We start from the raw sequence: 19,548 nt of genomic DNA on the forward strand, positions 1-19,548 counted from the left end.
GGAGGCTGTAATCAGGGACCGTGTTCATGGATCATGAACTCATTTCCAAAGCTGGTGCTGGCCTCACTTGGTGACCATCTGCTTCCAGAAAGGCTCTAGGGAAATCTGAGGGTCCCTACCATCCCCAGGGACACAGAGCTGGGACATACAGAAAACGTAGGTACCAATTGGAATGTGGCTCCAGGCTGGGTTATTTACAGACGGTCCAGATCTCAGCATCAAGGGGGCTCTCAGCAAAGATCAAGAAGCAGCTGAGGTGAGGGGGAAGATGAGAAGGAGAAGTTCCATGGTGGAGTGTTTGAAAATAAACATAAACCCTGGGCTCATTTAATCCCTACTATCACACACACACACACACACACACACACACAGACACACGCACACACACTCTAACAGATCAGGGAGAAGCTTGTGGATAGGAGCGCTCATGCACATAGCAAGAGAGACTCCCCCACAATGTCATCTCCCTTTTTATCAGAGAAGGGCAGGTCGACCAGGAGCTTGGCTCCACCTCTTTCCAGTCTCTCGTTGGCTTGTGCCTTATACACATCCTGAATCATCAGGCCTGGGAGGTGTGTGCCTGAGGTAAGTCAGGAAGGCCTGGGGACAGGAGGATTGATGGATAGCAGGTAAAAAGAGAGTGAGCCCAGTCAGTGAGAGAGACTCCAGCATTGGATTAAAAACCCTGAGGTAGGGAGATGGGAAGGCGGCTAAGTAGACAGTGAGAGGCAGATACGCACCATGATCTGTCAGTCACTCTAGCACACCAAAACAATCGGATTTTTATTTCTGTCAAGTTCCATTGATCTTAAGACAGAGGCTGAAATACCGTAAGCAACTGAGAAGATTGATACTGGCTGGGCCCTTAGCTGGAGGAGAGTCTAAACTTTGGCCTACATGCAAATGGCACACAGAGAAAGCAACATGTAAATGAGATGCAAATGACCATGACCTTTTTTTTTTTTAATCAAAGACCAGACTGTTGTGGCCTTGAAAGTCAGGCCACCAGAAATCTGGGCATCTGTGTTTACAGACCAGACCTGTGGGAATGGAGAGATGTGGAGCACATCCTGGGGCACCAGGAGCAGCCAGTCGAGAGTGAAGCCTTCAGAGAAAGGGATCTACAGTGTACGTCCGTTGGCCACGCCTGAATTGGGCAGACCAACCTCTTGAGTGTGCCAGTCTGGTCTAAAGAGATAAGATTGGGGCTGACGAGTAGGACAATTGGGACTATAACTGTCCCAGCAGTCCCTGGCTCCTACATTCAGAACATGGCTGCCGTGTGACTTCCTGGGGAGATATGGACAAACATCTTTTTGCCCCAGAAAGGACACTGATGAAAACTTAAAGAAACAGTCCCATCTAAGTCCAGCATGGTGAACCAACGAATAAGTTTCCCTTCCCCCTCTTCCCTCCTCCCTCCTCCCTCCTCCCTCCTCCCTCCTCCCTCCCCCTCCTCCCTCCTCCCTCCCCCCTCCCCCCTCCCCCCTCTTCCCTCCTCCCTCCTCCCTCCTCCCTCCTCCCTCCTCCCTCCTCCCTCCTCCCTTCCCCCTCTTCCCTCCTCCCTCCTCCCTTCCCCCTCTTCCCTCCTCCCTCCTCCCTCCTCCCTCCTCCCTCCCCCCTCCCCCCTCCCCCCTCCCCCCTCCCCCCTCCCCCCTCCCCCTCCCCCCTCCCTCCCCCCTCCCCCCTCCCCCCTCCCCCCTCCCCCCTCCCCCCTCCCCCCTCCCCCCTCCCCCCTCCCCCCTCCCCCTCCCCCCTCCCTCCCCCCTCCCCCCTCCCCCCTCCCCCCTCCTCCCCCCTCCCTCCCCCCTCCCCCCTCCCCCCTCCTCCCTCCCCCCTCCCCCCTCCCTCCCCCCTCCCCCCTCCCCCCTCCCCCCTCCCCCCTCCTCCCCCCTCCCTCCCCCCTCCCCCCTCCCCCCTCCTCCCTCCCCCCTCCCCCCTCCCTCCCCCCTCCCCCCTCCCCCCTCCTCCCTCCCCCCTCCCCCCTCCCCCCTCCTCCCTCCTCCCTCCTCCTTGCAGGAAAAGGATGTTTTGATTCAGAGGAAATCTCTACACAACAGTGTTACTTCCACGATGGTCACTGTCAGCTTCAGTGAGACACGGTCTTTGAGACACCAACCGCTTGTAATCTGCCTGGCAGCCCCGTGACGCCTCTGGAGGGAGATAAAGATCAAACCTGGTCCTGACTTCCAGGAGTCAGATGGCCACTGTAGAGAAAGTAATGTGACCACTCCAGATTAACCTCACTGAAGTGGTCCACGCCCCCTGCCGTGTCTGCTGAGTGGCGTAGGAGGGGAACATAAGGCCCAGAAAGGGGGGCGGGGTACTAGAGACGGTTCAGGGGTCAGGACTAGAACTGGGCTCAAGACAGGGGGATCTCCACGACTAGATCTCCAGTGAGGAACTCTGGCTGGGTAATTAATTATAAGGTTTGGAGGCCCAAGAGAAGGACAGAGGAAGGCTTATCCCAGCATGCTCTCTGCCTCCCCAGATCTTGCCCCTCTGTGGAGAATGCAGCTTCAAGGACCTGTCTTTGTGGGTGTGCCCCTCCTGGGGCCCATCCTGATTTGGATGTTCACTCATCAGCTATCCAGTCGGTGTGAGGATGAGAAGAAGTTACCTTGGTGCCCACCCCACAAGGTCATATTGCTCGTGTGGGCGACCATCTACTCTGTCATGGGGTGAGTGTGTGGCTTTGCAGCGGCGGGAGCAAAAGTGTCCTGTATATCCAAGACTCCAACAACTCCTCTCCAAGCCTCCCCACTTCCTGCCTCTTCTCCAGGATACCCAACTCCTCCCACCCACTTCCTTCCACAAGCTCTCCCAGTTTTATCTTACTTTATGTGTACGAGTGTCTGTGTCTGTGTGTCTGTCTCTGCGCATGTTTGTGTGAGTATATGTTACGTGTGAGTGCCTACGGCAGTCAGAAGAAGGCATCAGATCTCACTGGGAACCAAACGTATGTCCTCTAGAAGAACAGGAAGTGAAGAGCAGGAAGGACTTTTTTTAAAAAAAAAAAATTTATTTATGTATGCGAGTACATTGTAACTATCTTCAGTTACACACCAGAAGAGGGCATCGGACCCCATTACAGATGGCTGTGAGCCACCATGTGGTTGCTGGGAATTGAACTCAGGACCTCTGGAAGAGCAGTCAGTGCTCTTAACTACTGAGCCGTCTCTCCAGCCCCAGCAGGAAGTGTTCTTAACTGCTGAAGCATCTCTCTAGCCTCTCCCCTGGCCCTCAGTGATGCTCACACCCACCTGCCCACAAGCCAGAGGCAGGTCACTCCCTTGACAGAGAAGAGGCCGTAGGCAGAGGACCTTTATTCTACAGAACACCTTCTCTCTGCAGCTACGCCTCCTACCTGGTATGGAAGGACCTCGGAGGGGGCTTCCGGTGGTCCCTAGCCCTGCCCCTCGGCCTCTACTCTTTCCAGCTGGCCCTCAGCTGGACCTTCTTGATGCTGTTCTTGGTAGTTGACAGCCCCGGGCTGGTAAGGCACGCGGTGTTCCATGATGGGAGAAGAATGTGAAACTAGAGGGCTCCTCGCCATATAGTTGATATCAGGAACCAGCAGGCGACACATTCAAAATCCCTACAGTGTGCAGAGTGCCCCAGGGATGGGATCTCTTGGGTCAGAGTACCGTAGGAAGGCAGAGGGTCCTGGCTCGTGAGAAACAATGGCTGCATCCTCCCAACGCTTCTGCCCAGGCCCTCCTGGACCTCTTACTGCTCTATGGACTGGTGGCAAGTATGGTGCTTATCTGGCAACCAATCAACAAGCTGGCTGCTCTGCTCCTGCTGCCCTACCTGGCCTGGCTCACTGTGACCACCGCCATCACCTACCGCCTGTGGAGGGACAGCCTGTGTCCGTCGTACCAGCCTTAGCCACCCAAGAAGAGCAACTGAAGCACCGGGATACAGAAGGAGGGAGGACGGCAAGAAAGCGGAGAAGCTGTGGGGCTAAGTGGTGTGGCCACACTCCTGGATCTTCCTGCTGCCCTATCTCCTTACACTTGAGAGATGTAGAAAACAAGGGGCGCTTTCTGACACACAATAAAACCCTGTTGTTGACCCTGAAGGCCTGACGTGAGGTGAGTGTGGATGCCTGGGATACAGGGTTGCAGAGTGGAAGCTTCTGTAGGAGTGGCGAGTGGACCACCTTCCCTCTCACATGCCTCCCCAAGCCCAGCACAGGGCTTAGCACTCCCCTCAGGAGCAGAACTGGGCCAGTAACATGGCTCAGCAGGTACAGGACTTGCCAGCAAAACAGATAGAAACCCAATTCCTATCACTGGGATCCACAGTGTTAAAGGGAGAAAAAAATTACTTCCAAAAGTTGTCCTTGAACCGCGCGTGAGCACTATGACACACTCAGGGACACACCATACACTACATGCAGATGTGTGCACACCGTATGTGTCCATGCGTGCATGTGTGTGGTGCACTCCTGTCACTCCAGCAGCATTCGGGAAATGGGAGTAGGAGAACCGGGAGTTCAAGGTCATCCTCGACTATACAGCAAATTAAAAAAAAAAATCTTGAAATAGCGCATAAAAGCAAAACAGAAAAAGAGAGTAAACAGGGCTGAGGGGCAGCACAATGCCTCAGCAGATAAAGTTCCTGTGATAGCCCAATGATCCCAAGCCCCTTGTGGCACAGGTTGTCCTCTGATAGGGAAGAGCCTCGGAGGGAAGGGCAGTCCAGCGCTTGGGCTGGAAAGTTCAGGGTTGGGGGCAGGGTGTACGGGGAGAACCTGGAGTCCAGGTCTGCTTTGATAGGCTAAGTAGGCACCTCAGCTGCTGGTCCTGGGTTTGAAACTTAACACCATACAGTACACTTTTACATGGTATGTTGATAGATAGTGTAACTCTACCGCCTATTACGTGGGTCATGCTAAGTACTATGAGATGAGCTCTGATTAGCTAACAGCTGGCTTATTTTATTTTCATTAGGCTTTCATCTTCAATTATTTATATCCACGCATTACTGCTACAAGGGAAGGTCTGAAAGGAGGAGGGGAGTACAGGGGGTCGAGAGGAGAAACCAGCTGAGCTTCTTGGACAGCCTTGGCTCTTGCTTCCTCCTCTGCAGATGGCCTCAGTGGCGGTTCCATTTTGTCTCCTCCCTCCTCTTTTTTTTTTTTCTACCTCCATTCCAAAGCCTTCATCGAAGGAAGAAGTAGGTGGGGCTGTGCCCTTGATCCCTGTACATGGCGAGCTAAAGGACTCCACATCTTTCAACGAGGGGTCTCCACCTGAGGCATGATGGGAAATGGAGTAGGAGCATAAGGGAGTTGTTTGTGGCACCCTGCCACCCCTGTGTGTGTGCATGTTTGTGGTGTTAGATGTATGTTTTTTGCATGTGTGTGGGGTATTATGTGTGTGAGTACATGTAGATTGTATGTGTATACCCATGTTTTCATGCCTCTGGAGGCCTGACTAGAAATGCCCTCAATCACTTATCTACCTTTTTCATTGAAGCAGTGTCCCCCGGTCAAACCCCAGCTTGCCCTGGGGATCCCATCTCTGCCTTCTAAGGCTAGAGTTCAGGTGGGCTCTCAAGCCTAACTGGTATTTGTATGGGTTTCTGGAAGTCCTCACAGTCATGCAGAAAGCACTTTAACCCCTGAGCTATCTTCCTAACCCCTGTTGGCGGTGTTTTGAAACAAGGTCTTACTTATGTAGCCTCAGCTGGCCTTGAACTTGTGTACCTGCTGCTTCCGCCTCTCAAATGCTAGGATTGCATGTATTAACTGCCACACCCAGCACAAGACAGTGTCTAACACTAACCAGACACTCCAGGGAGGAGGCCTGGGCACCAATGCTTGTGGGATACCCACTCTGGAACCTCCCTGGATATGGCGAGGACTGACCATAAGTGTGTGAGCACCAGGACACTGCAGCACTTATGAAATGCATATCCCTGGAGCCCCAATTACAACTCTGTCTTGGTAACTTCGGGGGTGGGCTCCTGACATCCTCGTGTTGACTGGGCTCTGCACCATTTTGGCCCACTGAAGTTCAAGGGTTCTAGGCTGGGGTCACTTCTCAGAGCCTAACTCCTGCAGTCAGTGGTCCTGTGAACCCAATTTGGAATCTAAAGCAAAGTGAAGTCTGTCAGGAAAGAAGCAAAGTCTGCCAAAAGAAAGGCCCCATGTAGCATCAGTATTTGAGAAGGGTACACAGCGGCCCTTTCTAGAACTTACCCACCAACGCTGTGGTCTCTCTTCCTCCATGAAGGGAAGCTCAGGCTGGCAGGGCAGGTCACCTGTCCCCAGCAGAGCAAGCATGCGATCTGCCCACTTTTCTCTCTGCAGAGAGAGCAGAGACCAATGTAGATACTCAAATACCTTTGATGGATAAAATGAAGCAGCAAATGAACACATTGTCACCCTTCGAAAAAGGAAAATCAAAATGCCATTGGCCCTTGCCCCCACCCTTGCTATTGGATGGAGTGGAAAAGGGATTGCATAGTTCTAGAAACTTCTGATTCTGCAACCATGTGGTGAACCACTGTTCTGTGTAGAGCCTTGCTCCCCACAGTGTGGCCAGTGACCTGGCACGTGAGAGTCGGATCACCCTGGAGGCTAGAGACAGTAGACTGCAGAGGCTGGTAGTCAAGTCCTGGAGGCAGACTATCGTGGTGGACCTGTGAAAAGTTCCCCAGACTCGTGCATTGGAGGTGCTGATACGAAAACACCACTCTTGGGGGCTGAAGAGATGGCTCACTTGGTAAACTGTTTGCTGTGCAAGCATGGGGCCAGATCCCTGCCGTCCACAGAAAAGCCACGCAAAGCAGCACTCTGTAACCTCAGTGCTAGGATGCAGAAACAGGGCATGGATGAGCCTGGCTAGCCGGCCACCCTAACAGAAGATTCAGTGAAAGCCCCAAGCTAAAATTAATAATAATAATAATAATAATAATAATAACAATAATGTAGAAGCTAGGTATGGTGGCTCATGCCTCTGGTTTCAGCACTCTGAATACATCCCAGCATTCAAGAGGCAGAGGCAGGTGGATCTTTATGGGTTCAAGGCCAGCCTGATCTACATAGTGAATTCTAGGACAGCCAGAGCTTCACAGAGAGACCCTGTATCCAAAAAGATGGTAGTGGTGGTGGTGGTGGTGGTGGTGGTGGTGGTGGTGCTGCTGCTGCTGCTGCTGCTGCTGCTGCTGCTGCTGCTGCTGCTGGTGATGGTGGTGGTGGTGGTGATTATGGACTGGAGAATTGGCTCAGCAGCTAAAAATGTTTGTTGCTCTTGCAGAGGGCAAAGGTTCAGTTCCCAGCACCCATATGCTGGCTCGCAACCATCTGTAACTGCAATTCCAAGAAATTTGATGCCCTCTTCTGGTCTCCACTGGAAGCAGGCACAAAAGCATTGCACACTCATAACATACATGGCGGGTCAAACACGCATATGCATAAAATAAAATAAATAAATCTTTTTAAAAATTAAGTAAGATTGGAGAGTGGCTGAGGAAAATTAGCTTCTGGCCTCCACTCACATATGAACACATAGTACCCAACACACACATCTACACATACATATACACACATACACACACATGCACACACATACACACACATACACATACATACACATGCATACACACGCATACATACACACACATACACACGCATACATACATACACATGCACACACATACATACACACACATGCACATACATACACATAGACGTACACACACATACACACACCTGCACACACATACATGCACACACACATACACACATATACACATACACACACATGCACACACACACATAAACACACATAAATACACATGCACACACACATACACACACCACAAAACCCCCACACCTCAAAGGGAATAATAGGAGTTTATCCTGGAACCAGATGTGAGTGAGCATGTCCCAGGAATACAGATTCAGCTTGGAAATTCCAGATTCCAATGTGCTAACATTTTAATGAAGTTTTTACAGTGACAGAACCAAGAAAGTCACAGATCAATCATTTGCAGCTACAGTGGTGAGCCCAGCTGGCATGTGGGTCAGGGCGTGCTGCAGGTCTCTGATGCTCTGATGACACTCTCAACTTCCGGCTTGGTGGAAGCCATTAGTTCTTGAATACACTCCTAAAGGGTTTACCTCTGAACCATAAGCACGTTTGGTCAGATGCAGAGGTGGGTGAAGAATGGCTATTAAGGTGGCTAAGGATAGCTCAAAATAACTTGGCTCTGGATCAGCACCATTCCAACTTCCCACCAGCAGAAAGTTATGTAAAGGTTGGAAAATCACTGAAGGAAGACCCCAGACTCAGAGACTGTGCAAAACAAGGAGCATTTATTCTGCAGAAACATCCAGCCTACGGGGGTCAACCATTCTGCAAAAGGCCCAGACACAGGTATGCAGGCTATCTGATAGGGAACCAGGGAACTGTCTAGAAGAATTAGATGATCTAAAATCTCACTGACGGGTACTAGGGGTTCACATGTGGTCAGTGGTCTGCATTCCTATGTCATGAACATTTACCGGTAGGGTGATATAGGGCTGCCCAGCGCAGATAGCCCATTCTGAGACTTAGGGTCTGTTCCTGGAGTTGGTGCCTTGTGGCTCCCCCCACCCCCGAAATCAGTCCTGGTCCTTAAACGGAGATAAATGGGGTTTCTGTTGTCCTTTCGGTTGGAATACACAGAATCCAATCATGTCACTCATTAACTTGGCCAGCGTGAGGACTTCCCAGCAGCTAGACTTCACAGTTCTCATCTGTAAATCGGGGGACCTCGCAGCTTTGTGGAGAAAGGGTCGGTGGAATAATGGGAGAAAGGGTGTCTGGCACAGAGAAAAGGATCAACCGATATTAGTCATTCTAGCACGGAGCTCAGGGAGCCGCCGTTTAATGAACAGCCAGCCTTGAGAGAGAACCAGGCTGCTCCAAGTTGCAGGCTGTAGTCCCTGAACCTTCTAACAGCCAGGAATCACCCCCTCAGATCAGTGAGCTAGTCCAACTGTGGTCATAGGGCCAAAATGACTGGCTTTTGACCTTGTACATTCCTGTGGGTTTGTCTGTTATATCAATGAAACTACTAAAACATGGCTAGGGCAAGTTCAGTAGTGGGAATTTGCCTAAAATTAATGGGTCCAAGAAAACTTTGTTTTGCAACAGCTTTGCTTTGCTTATCTTTCTATTTATACCAGTAACTTTAAAAGCTTTATTTGTTTGTTTGTGTGTGTGTGTGTGTGTGTGTGTGTGTGTGCTTGCATGCACGCAAGCAGTTGTGAGCCATCTGGTATAGGTGCTGAGAACTGAACTTGAGTCCCCTGTAACAGCAGTGTGCACTCTTAATGACCTGAGCCATCTGTCCAGCCCCATGTCTAACTTTAAAATAATAATAATAATTGATTTAATTTTAATTTATGTGCATAGGTGTGGGAGTGTCAGATCCTCTGGAACTGGAGTACAGACAGTTGTGAGATGCCATGTGGGTACTAGGATTGAACCCAGGTCCTCTGCAAGAGCAGCCAGTGGTCTTAACCACTGAGCCATCTCTCCAGCCCCATAACTTTTAAAAGCAGTCTTAAATTGGTCCAGGGAAACAGCTCAGGTAAAGAGAGTTGCTGTCAAACTTACTAACCTGAGTTTGATCCCCAGGCCCACACAGTAGAAGGGAATTGACTCCCAGAAATTGTCCTCCGTATGTATACTGTGACCCCATGCCCCTCCCCACACACAAATACATGTACTAAAAATGTAAAAATAAATAGTTTTAAATTTACAAATTTTAGCTATGCCTGAGAAGAACAATATATTGTTTGTTTGTTTGCTTGCTTGCTTTATGGATTTTTTTTGAGACAGGGTTTCTCTGTGTCGCCCTTGTCCTGGGATTTGCTCTGTAGGCCAGGCTGACCTCGAGCCCAGAGACCCATCTATCTGCCTTTGCCCACTGAGAGCTGGGGTCAAAGACTTTCCCCTCCCCCGCCCAGCTCATTAGTTTAGTTTTTTAAAAATGTTTTTGTTACATGTTTTTATGTATATGAGATGCCTGCGTAGGTCAGAGAGTAACTTGTGGGAGTGGCTTCTCTCCTTTCACTGTGGGGGGTTTGGATATACAACTCAGGTCATTAGATTTAACGGTAGGCAACCTTGCCCACTGAGCCCATCTGACCAGACTAAAACAATGATTCTTACCCAAGCTCTGTTCTCATACCATGACCTTGGACCAGTGAGTACCTGGGAAGTACTCGCACCTGGGAAGTACTCGCCGTTGTCATCATCCTTGTCTTCTTCTTCTTCCTCTTCTTCTTCTTCCTCTTCTTCTTCCTCTTCTTCTTCTTCCTCTTCTTCTTCCTCTTCTTCTTCTTCCTCTTCCTTCTCCTCCTCCTCTTCCTCCTCCTCCTCCTCCTCTTCTTCCTCCTCCTCTTCTTTCTCCTCCTCTTCTTCCTCCTCCTCTTCTTCTTCCTCTTCTTCTTCTTCCTTTTCTTCCTCCTCCTCTTTCTTCATCGAGATCATTTTATCATCATCATCGTCGTCATCATTGTCGTCGTCGTCGTCATCATCATCATCACCACAGACATTACAATATTTGCTAATATAGATATTAAGCTGACCCTCCAAGATGATGCATCATACCTATGAGATAACTCTGAGTTCCCTCAAGACAAGCAGAAGACACAAACTTGGAGTCTATATGTATAACTTTAATTTTTCAAGCCTTATTTTTAATAATGGTTCTCAAATGCCTTAACCTCCCTTGTAACCCAAAGAAAAGATATGGGTTGGGCATGTGGGAGGAGGGAGTGGACCTGTTAAGAAAGATCCTTTAGAGCAACTCCTGTCCGTGTTGTCTGGAAATCAGCAGTCTAGGTCACAGGTTAGCAGGCAGTGGCAGCTTCATCCACTCCCAAACACCTAATGGATACACCAGTCGTCCAGCTTAGTAGAGTTGCATTAGCGACAGAAGTGACAGGACCTAGCAGAGACAGACAGGCCTCAGCCTCAGCTCGAGTCAGCAGGAAGGACCAACAGGATCACCAGGAGAAGGTCTCAGCTGTGCCTCTCTCAGGGAAGTGAAGATCAGCAAAGGCATGAGACTCACAAGTGTTGCACAGCTAGCTGTACCAGCAAGCCAAGCTCTGTCTCCTTCACTCTGTGGAGTCCTATTTATACCCTCCAAACATCACGTGTCCTCCATGTGCCTTGTCTCAGCACGTGCGTCCAATCAGCCTGAGTCCTTGAAGTGGCAGCGAACTGTAGTACACCATCAGACATTTGCTGGTGCCTTTCTATTTATGGCACTGCAAATGCAGCTCAACGACACAATGCAAGGCAGACCAATACATGCGTGTTGTTAGCAAAGAATCCTTCATCACATGTCTTTTCACATGCTTGCTTTAGCAGAACATGCTCTCTCCTGCGTCTGTTTCAATGGCACGTCCTTTCATGTGTTTGCCCCAGCAAAACACTATCCAATTGACTTTCCAAAGAACCCATAAGTTTCTACCTCACAGAGGCTCTAGTTTCAGATTCCTAGCACTGTGGAAACTCATTTGGGGTTACTACCTTTTGAGGACTCAGTTACTGGAATTTCCACAAAAACAAATAAACAAAACTACCATATCTCTGGGTCCTTGATGCCTTTTCTAATTTACAGAAAAACAACAGAAAATATACAAAACAGGCCTAGAGAAATGGCTCGGCAGCTAAGAGCACTTGCTGCTCTTGCAGAGGGCTGGAGTTCAGTTCCCAGCATTCATGTGGGGTGGCTGACAGCCACCTGTAATTCTAGGCTATCTGATGCCCGCTTTTGACTCCTACATGCATGAGATACATACATACATACATACACACACACATGCATATACACAGACTCACATACACACATACATACATACTCACATGCATATACATATACATACACACATACATATACACATACATGCATAAACACATACACATATATACACACATACATAGTACATGGATACACACACATGCATGCATACATACATATATACATATACTCACATACACACATACACACACATACATACATACATACATACATACATACATACACACATATAAAAATCTCTAAGCATATACAAAATGAGAAATGAATGGCGTATAGTTTGGGCCCTTCTCAGTCTGTCTCTGCCTTCTCTGCCGCTGTGTTGCAACTGACAGAGAAGTGTTTCAGTTAGCTTTCTCATTGCTGTGACCAAAATACCCACGAGAACTAGGAGAGAGGCGTACTTTAACATCTTCAGAGGCTCCTCCCCATCAGTGGTTGTTCCATACCCCCGGGCAGAGGATCAAGGGTGGAGCACGTGACAGCAGAACGTCTTTCCTTCACGGCATATGTGGGCTTGAAGCAGAAAGAGAGGAACCACGAATAAGGTATATTCTTCCCAGACCTCCACTCACCTAGTTTCTTCGGCTAGGCCCAGCTTCCTAAAGTTTCCAGAACCCTCCAAACGATACCACCCTGGGTTCAACAGGGAGACTGTGGAGTGCTGTACTCAAACCATAGCGTGGTGGTAAGACAAAAGGCCAGGAAGTGTGTGCGTGCATGTCTGTCTGTCTGTCTGTCTGTCTGTCTGTCTGTCTGTGTGTCTTTCTGTGTTTCTGCATCTCTCTGTATGCATCTGTGTCTGTGTCTCTCTGTGTCTGTATGTGCCTCTGTGTGTAGCTATCCATCTCTGTCTCTCTCTATCTCTCTGTCTGTCTCTCTGTGTGTATATGTCTGTCTGTCTCTGTGTCTGTCTGTCTTTCTGTGTTTCTGTGTCTCTCTGTGTGTCTGTGTGTCTATGTCTTTTGGTGTCTGTGTGTCTATGTGAGTGTCTCTCTCTATGCACCTGTGTATCTCTGTGTCTTTCTCTGTCTCTGTCTCTGTCTCTGTGTGTGTGTGTGTGTGTGTGTGTGTGTGTGTGTGTGTGTGTGTGTGTGTGTTGAGGTAGGATCTCATGTCTCCCAGGGTGGCCCTAATCTCTCTCTGTAGTCCAGGATAAAGGATGACCCTGGATTCCTGACTCTTTTTACCTCCACTTCCCCAGTGCTGGGATGGCAGCTTGTGGCCCACCAGGCCTGGTTTATGCAGTGCTGGGGATGGAGCCTCAGGTTTCCTGCACATGAAGCAAGCACCCTACTGGCTAAGCTGCATGCTAGCCCCTGTCTTCACTACTAAAGAGAATGCTCACACACCCTACCACTAAGTCAGCCAGGAAAGGGGCCGCCCCATGCCCCAGCCTTCTCTCTCTGTTCCTCCCTGTTCCTGGTGCTGGCGACTCTCACGCCTGATTCACAAGCAGAGCTGAGCTCACCATGTCTGTTGGTGACTTCTGTGGGGTCAGCGCTGTATGTCGTGATTTTGGGGGCCTCAGACCAGCAGTGAGCAGACCTTCCAGAAGAGAGCTTTGCTTCACAGTCACAAAACATGTGAAGGTCTTTCCACCATGTATGTTAAGGGAATCGTGGTAATCAAACTCACGTCACCAGGCATGGTGGCAAGTGCCTTTATCCACTGAGCTATTTCAATAGCCCCTGGTTTTGTGGGGTTTGTTTTATTTTGTTGTGTTGCTGTTTTGTTCTGAAAATATGGTTTTCTATAGCCCAGACTGCTGCAGACTTGTTATGCAGTCAAGGATGATGTTAACCTTTGACCCATTTGCTTCCACCTCTGCAGTGCTGGGACAACAGGAGTGAAATACCACGTCCAGTTCATGTTGTACTGGACATTGAGGCCGGGCCTTCCTATATGCTTGGCAAGGTCTCTGCTATGTGAGCTTTATCTGCGTGCTCCTGGCAGTAGAGACCAGGTCAAGGGTCTCTTCTCTTACCTATTCCTACAGGGACCAACACTTGGAAAGAAATAGCTTTCTCAAATTGTGTGTGTGTGTGTGTGTGTGTGTGTGTGTGTGTAAAGGCCAGTTCCCTGGAGGCCAAAGGTATTTGCTCCCCTCTGGAACTAGAGTTACAGAGTTATAGTCTGTGGGTGCTGGCAACCAAACTGGGGTCTTCTGAAATAATAGTACGTTCTCTCAACAGAGTCACGTCTTCAGTCCAGGACAACTATTTCTAAAGAACTCTAATTTTGAAAGCACTCCATTGTACCTCCACACACTCAAGTCACCTTTTCACGCACAAAAGCAGGAAGGAGCCATCATGGTTGTACTGGAGGCCTTAGGGGTGCCGTCAGAGCCCGATTCAATCACTACCTAGGGCTTAGATCACTGGGTTCTCCACACCATGCAGAAATCGTTGCTCAAAGGAGCCCCCGTCCCTGCAGGGTCCCAAGCCTGCATCCATTCTACAAACCTTTCTCCTCTTATGGGCTAAATTCCCTTCTCAAATGTTGGTTGTTGAGCTCATAGTTTATTCCAGGGAGTCATTGGTTGGCCTTACACGCACCCTTCAAAGAGGAACACAATTAGTCACCCTAATGGACACTCTTCTTAAAAGATCATTTTCCTCAAAGACTCCAGCTAGGCAATGCCAGGTAGCTTGGGTGGTGTCAGGAGTGGTCAGTGGAAAGGAAGCTCATGGTGACCAGGACCAAAGTTCTACACCGCCCCTGTTTGCCCAGGGCAATGTGTCCTTCTTGATAAGGCAACTATTGTGTTTTGTGCAGTAGAAGGCACACCCCTGATGACCCTGTGATTTGGGTCTTTTCTCCAAGCCCAGCCTCAGACTCCAGAAGACCCTTGGCCTTCCACCCCCGTCCCCAGCCTTGGTTCAGAGCCTTGGACACCTCATGTTTATGTCAACAGAGTGGTTACTAGAGAAGGCAGGCTTCTGCCCGCCAGGGGGTGTCTGGTGCCCAGCCCAGCCAGTTGTTTGTGTTCCCCGTCTCGGTAGTGACCGGAGGGGCAGCACGCCTGGGCTGGGTCTCTGGACAACACACTGTTAGGGTCCCAGCTGTCCCTGGACATAAAACATTCACTCTGTCAACACACTCCTGAGGTATCTTCTTTCACAGAGTAAGAATTTAAAGGTTCCCCTAATGGGGCTTCTATTTTCCGCCAGCCCCTCTGCTGGCCTCTCTCCTTATCAGGGAAGGCAACTTTGTATCCCTCCAAGACCCAGTGAACAAGAGAACGTCTGTTCCGGGCCTTGACCCCTCCTGCTCAGCCAGCAGAAAGACCCTGAATGTTTTCTGAAATGACTGTGGGGAATGAAAGGCGGGTGGAGGTTAAGTCTGCACATTTCCCTCAGTGTAACCAACCTCCTTCCAGCTACTACCACCAGCAGAAGGGGATGTGAAGAGAGACCAGGAGTAACCCCACTTTGGTTTCCACCCAAACTATGAGGTATCACTATACCTGTAACCACAACACTTAATGCTGCTCAGCCCCAAATATATTCCAGAGCCAGCTTTCTCAGCAAGAACTCCTTCTGGGCAGTCCCACTCCCCACCCCACCCCCACCCCCCACACTTCCCTTCCCTTCCTCTCCACATCCCATTCCTCAGATGGTCTGGGAGCCTGGCAGCCGCTGTAACTGACTAATAAAGGACATGGCTCTGGAAAAGCCAAGAGTTCTACCTTCCCTCGAGGGAGGGACCATCTTAGGCCAGTCACTCAACCTCCAGGCCTCAGTTTCCTTGTCAGTAAAAACAGGCACCCAAAACAAGACCAGCCAGAAATTATATCCTGGTGAGGAATAAATTAGTTCATTTGCAGGTGTTCAGGGGACTGACAAGCTAGCAGCCAGGGACTATGAATGCCTTCACCAGAGCTACTGAATTCCAGGCATCATGACACAGTGGGAAAAGCCTTGGCTGGGATCACATTTCAGCACCCCACTAAACTCCTTGAGTATGACCTTGAATCACGTACCCTGCTGTGCAGTCTGAGGACTGATAGACCCGTGCCCCAAAAGACTTCAAAGGGGACAGGGTGTGCTGGCCCTAAAGAGGGTATAGGGGCAACTGCATGGGGAGGAGCCAGGTTTCTGGCACCCAATCCCCCCTAGATTAGCTGCCGCATTCTGTGAGAGAAACTGGCCTGATTTGGAAAGGAGAGCCCGGGACCAGTTAGGAATTCAGGTCCCTGGGAGGTGCTATAAATAGCCAGCAATGGCCAAAGGGCCTCCAGAGGTGGAAAAGCTGGTCGGAAAGCTGGAAAGAAACTGTGGAAAAGGAAGCTGCAGTCATCTATTTGGGGACAGGCCCAGGGTGCTCTCCCAGGTGGAAGGGTGTAGTAGAAGCAAGGGCCAGCCTAGGCCACCCCTACACTCTCTCCCAGAGTCCCTCGGAGCTACAGGGAGGGTCAGGAAACTCCTGCCAGCATTCTTCAGTACCACCCTGTGGTCTTTGCCCGCCCACCCTAAGTCAGCATCGCATTCCTTAGAACAATGGCATAGGAGTTTGAGAGGGAAACTGAGGCCCAGAGATGTGAAGTAACTACCTAAGATCCCACCCTGAAGCAGGCTAAGATGGGGCTGATTCAGGCTACTTTCCCTTCCTCATCCAAGGTTTGACTTGAGAACCAAGGTGTAAGAACGGGTCCTTCGGGACAAAGTCTTTCCCTGAGGACTAGTGAGCAGACAGGGTCTGTCTTCCAGAGATCGGAGACCCTTCCTCAGTTGATCCAAGCATAGCACCGTAACTGGAAAGAGGGCGAGGGCCTCGTATTTACAATGCTTTAGAGATGCCAAGTAAGGAGTATGTGGATGCAGCAGGAGAAATGAGGCTGGGCCTGGCTAGGCTCAGAAGCCCTGAACACAACCCCACGCTGGTCTTATACAAATCAATATCCCTCTCTGAGCATTCTGCCCCTTTACTTGCAAAGGGAGCCCAGTAACTCCCATGGTGAGACTGAGTGGGCCGGGCCATGCCTGAGTGCCGGATTAGTGCCCCCAGATGTTATAAAGACAACAGGTCCTGCAGATTCATCTCTGTATTCACTACGGCACCCGGCTCATAGGCGACCTCAGTAAATGTTGATTAAACGAAGCGGCGAAGCAAAAACGCTTTGCGTCCGAGTGCTGCATGCTTGCATCTTGACAAACGAGCGTTGCCGTTTACCGCTGTTGCTGACGTTGCTTTGTGATCACGGGCGCTATTTCCCCCAACTCGAGTTTGAGTCTCCTAAGATTTATATCGTTACCTCTGAAGAGTTAAAATAAAAAACTTCATAAAAACTGCAAAAGAACAGCACATAAGGGGACAGGACAGAGCTGGCCTGAGATGTGCCCGGCCAAGCCTAAAAGCAAGGTCGAGGGATTGTTCCAGGAAGGGGGGGCATCCGGACGGACGGATGACTCCCTGCTCTACAGATAACGATAAGACGTTCTCCTATATTGAGAACACCCCAGCCCGCACGTACTGCTTGCAGATGAGACCTTGTACCCATTTCCCTTGCTGATAACCACTCGAAACCCCCTGGCTTCTCCTATATAAACCCCTGCCTGAAGAGGCTCAGGGCCGATTCCTCTGTCTCCTGTGTGAGATACGTGTCGGTCCGGGATCTCGTTAATAAACGCTACCTCTTGCTGTTACATCAAGACTGGCTACTCGCGTTTCTTGGGGGCACCCCAACCCGTGACTGGAGCGAGAGTCTCCCCAAGTTTGGGGGTCTTTCACCTCCAGACGTGAACACTATCTGTAATCGATTTAATGAGTAGGAAAAAGCATATAATTTGTTGTCCGACTAGAAAATCTCAGGTAACAAAAGCAACATTTGTGGTAATTCTGACGGGACAGCAGGGAGGCAGTGTGACCGTCCCGGGTACTATAGATGGTCAGAACCCACATTAACAGTGCACCCTGCTGCTCAGAACTCCAGAAATGGGAGCCCCACACACAGCCCTTTGCCCTAGTCCCACTCCAGACCATTTCCCTAGTATACTTTCATCATTTTTTTTTTTAAAGACAGAGCCTCCTGTAGGTCAAGCTATCTTTAAACTTGTTACATGGCCAAAAATGACCTTGGACTTCTGGTCCTCCTGCCTCTACCTTCCCAGTGTGGGAATTATTTATCTCTAGTTTATTCCATGCTGGGAATCAAACCCAGGGTTTTGGCATGCTAAGCAAGCACGCTACCAAGTTATGTACAGAGCCTGTCTACCTGCAACCAATATCTTTAGAGTCCTCATCTCAACTAGAAGGTGGTCTTGAGGGTTTCCCTGAGGATTCTAGAGCATTTGTACCACCCCAAATATAGACACCTGGAGAGGGGCATGTCAAGCACTCATCACATGAGCTGTCCAGTTGTCCTACAGTGCCATTCTAGCTCAATTCCTTCTCGGTCTGGCTCGATCGGTCTTCTAATGGTTCCCCCAGTATAGTATAGCATCACGTCACAACGCGTAGATAATATATTATAGCTTGTAGAAGGGCCTCTTAGAGCCCAGGCTGGCCTCATCCTCAGTCCATAGTCAATGCTGGCCTTGAACTCCTGACTTTTCTGCCTCCTCCCAAATGCTGGGATTACTCTCTGCCTCACTACCCTGACCCTGCAAAACCAGAAGTGGGACATATATCCCAACATGTCCATAGCCTGTTTGTCCAGCTGTCCCTGCTGCTTTCTTGAGCACAGCAGGAAATCTCAGGGCCTCTGTCCCCACCCGTAAGAATTCCCCTGCGCACACCTTTCCCTACCTCGACTTCTTCCCCCACCCCCTCCACGTCTGCTGGGAACACTTTCCTTTTAGATAGTCGGATGAATGTTTTCTTTGTCTCCCTCTGACTGTTCCGTTTCTTTCCAAAGTCCATCCCTATTAAAAAGTAATCTTTGGGCTGGAGAGATGGCTCAGTGGTTAAGAGCACACATTGCTCTTGCAGACGACTGGAACCCGGTACCCACAAGGGGCAGCTCATAACTTCTTGTCACTCCACCTCCAAGGTATCTGACGCCCTCTCCTGGCCTCTGCAGGCGCATACACTTATATGCATGTATGCACACTGACTTAAACACAGATCACTAAAAATAGAAAAGTAAGGACAAGGTGTACTGACCCCGGCCTTTAATCCCGGCAGTTGGGAAGCAGAGTTAGAGGCAGATAGATCTCTGTGGGTTCAAGGCCAGCCTGGTGTTTCCAGGACAACCTGGGCATCCTAGAGAGTCTCTCTCAAAAACAAAGAAACAAAGGAAAAGCAAACATCTTCTTAAAATGTAATCTCACCCTTTGTCTTTTTCAGACCCCTCCCTGCCTGTTATCCCCTGCGTTTACCAAAACATCTGATATTATTTTCCTTAGCTGATGTAGCAGCTGACGTCCACAAGCTGCAGGCGAGCAGGGCTTTCCCTTGCTTCTTTCTTTGGTCTGCTCTGTGCCTCGGTGCCTGGAACAGTTCCCAGCAGAGAGCATCTGCTCAGCATACATTTGCCACATAAGCACGGGACTGATGGAGGGGATGAAGGCTGAAAGTTTGCCTCGTGCACCAAACTGGCCTTTTAGCCCACCGATGCCACTTAAGGTCGAATGATCTTAACCCCAACCCTTTTGTGAGTCTCAGAGTCCCCATGTTTACTGTGACAAGAGCACATGTTGCCTTCCAGGGTTACAGTGAGTCTTATACAGACGTCTACGGGTAAACCACCAAACTCACTGACCATTT

At 49.8% G+C, this 19,548-nt stretch overlaps 1 protein-coding gene across 11 annotated transcripts; it reads left to right on the forward strand.

Moving 5' to 3' along the window:
• Nucleotides 1-21: 21 nt before the first annotated feature.
• Tspo2 (translocator protein 2) lies at nucleotides 22-4,084 on the forward strand. 11 transcript variants are annotated; one of them, XM_039084457.2, is made up of 6 exons: nucleotides 487-585; nucleotides 1,034-1,128; nucleotides 2,020-2,092; nucleotides 2,492-2,681; nucleotides 3,355-3,496; nucleotides 3,715-4,084. In XM_039084457.2, the coding sequence occupies exons 2-6, from the start codon at nucleotides 1,057-1,059 to the stop codon at nucleotides 3,889-3,891; spliced, it is 654 nt and encodes a 217-aa protein (XP_038940385.1). In that variant the 5' UTR covers nucleotides 487-585; nucleotides 1,034-1,056; the 3' UTR covers nucleotides 3,892-4,084. The 11 variants fall into 11 exon arrangements, with proteins under 11 accessions (XP_008765116.1, XP_038940392.1, XP_008765115.1 ...); XM_039084464.2 differs by lacking the exon at nucleotides 3,355-3,496 and having other exon boundaries at nucleotides 466-585; nucleotides 3,715-3,852; XM_039084463.2 differs by lacking the exon at nucleotides 2,020-2,092 and having other exon boundaries at nucleotides 482-585; nucleotides 2,587-2,681.
• Nucleotides 4,085-19,548: the final 15,464 nt, after the last annotated feature.

Source organism: Rattus norvegicus, chromosome 9 (genome assembly GCF_036323735.1).
Source record: "Rattus norvegicus strain BN/NHsdMcwi chromosome 9, GRCr8, whole genome shotgun sequence".
In the NCBI taxonomy this organism is placed as follows: Eukaryota; Metazoa; Chordata; class Mammalia; order Rodentia; family Muridae; genus Rattus; species Rattus norvegicus.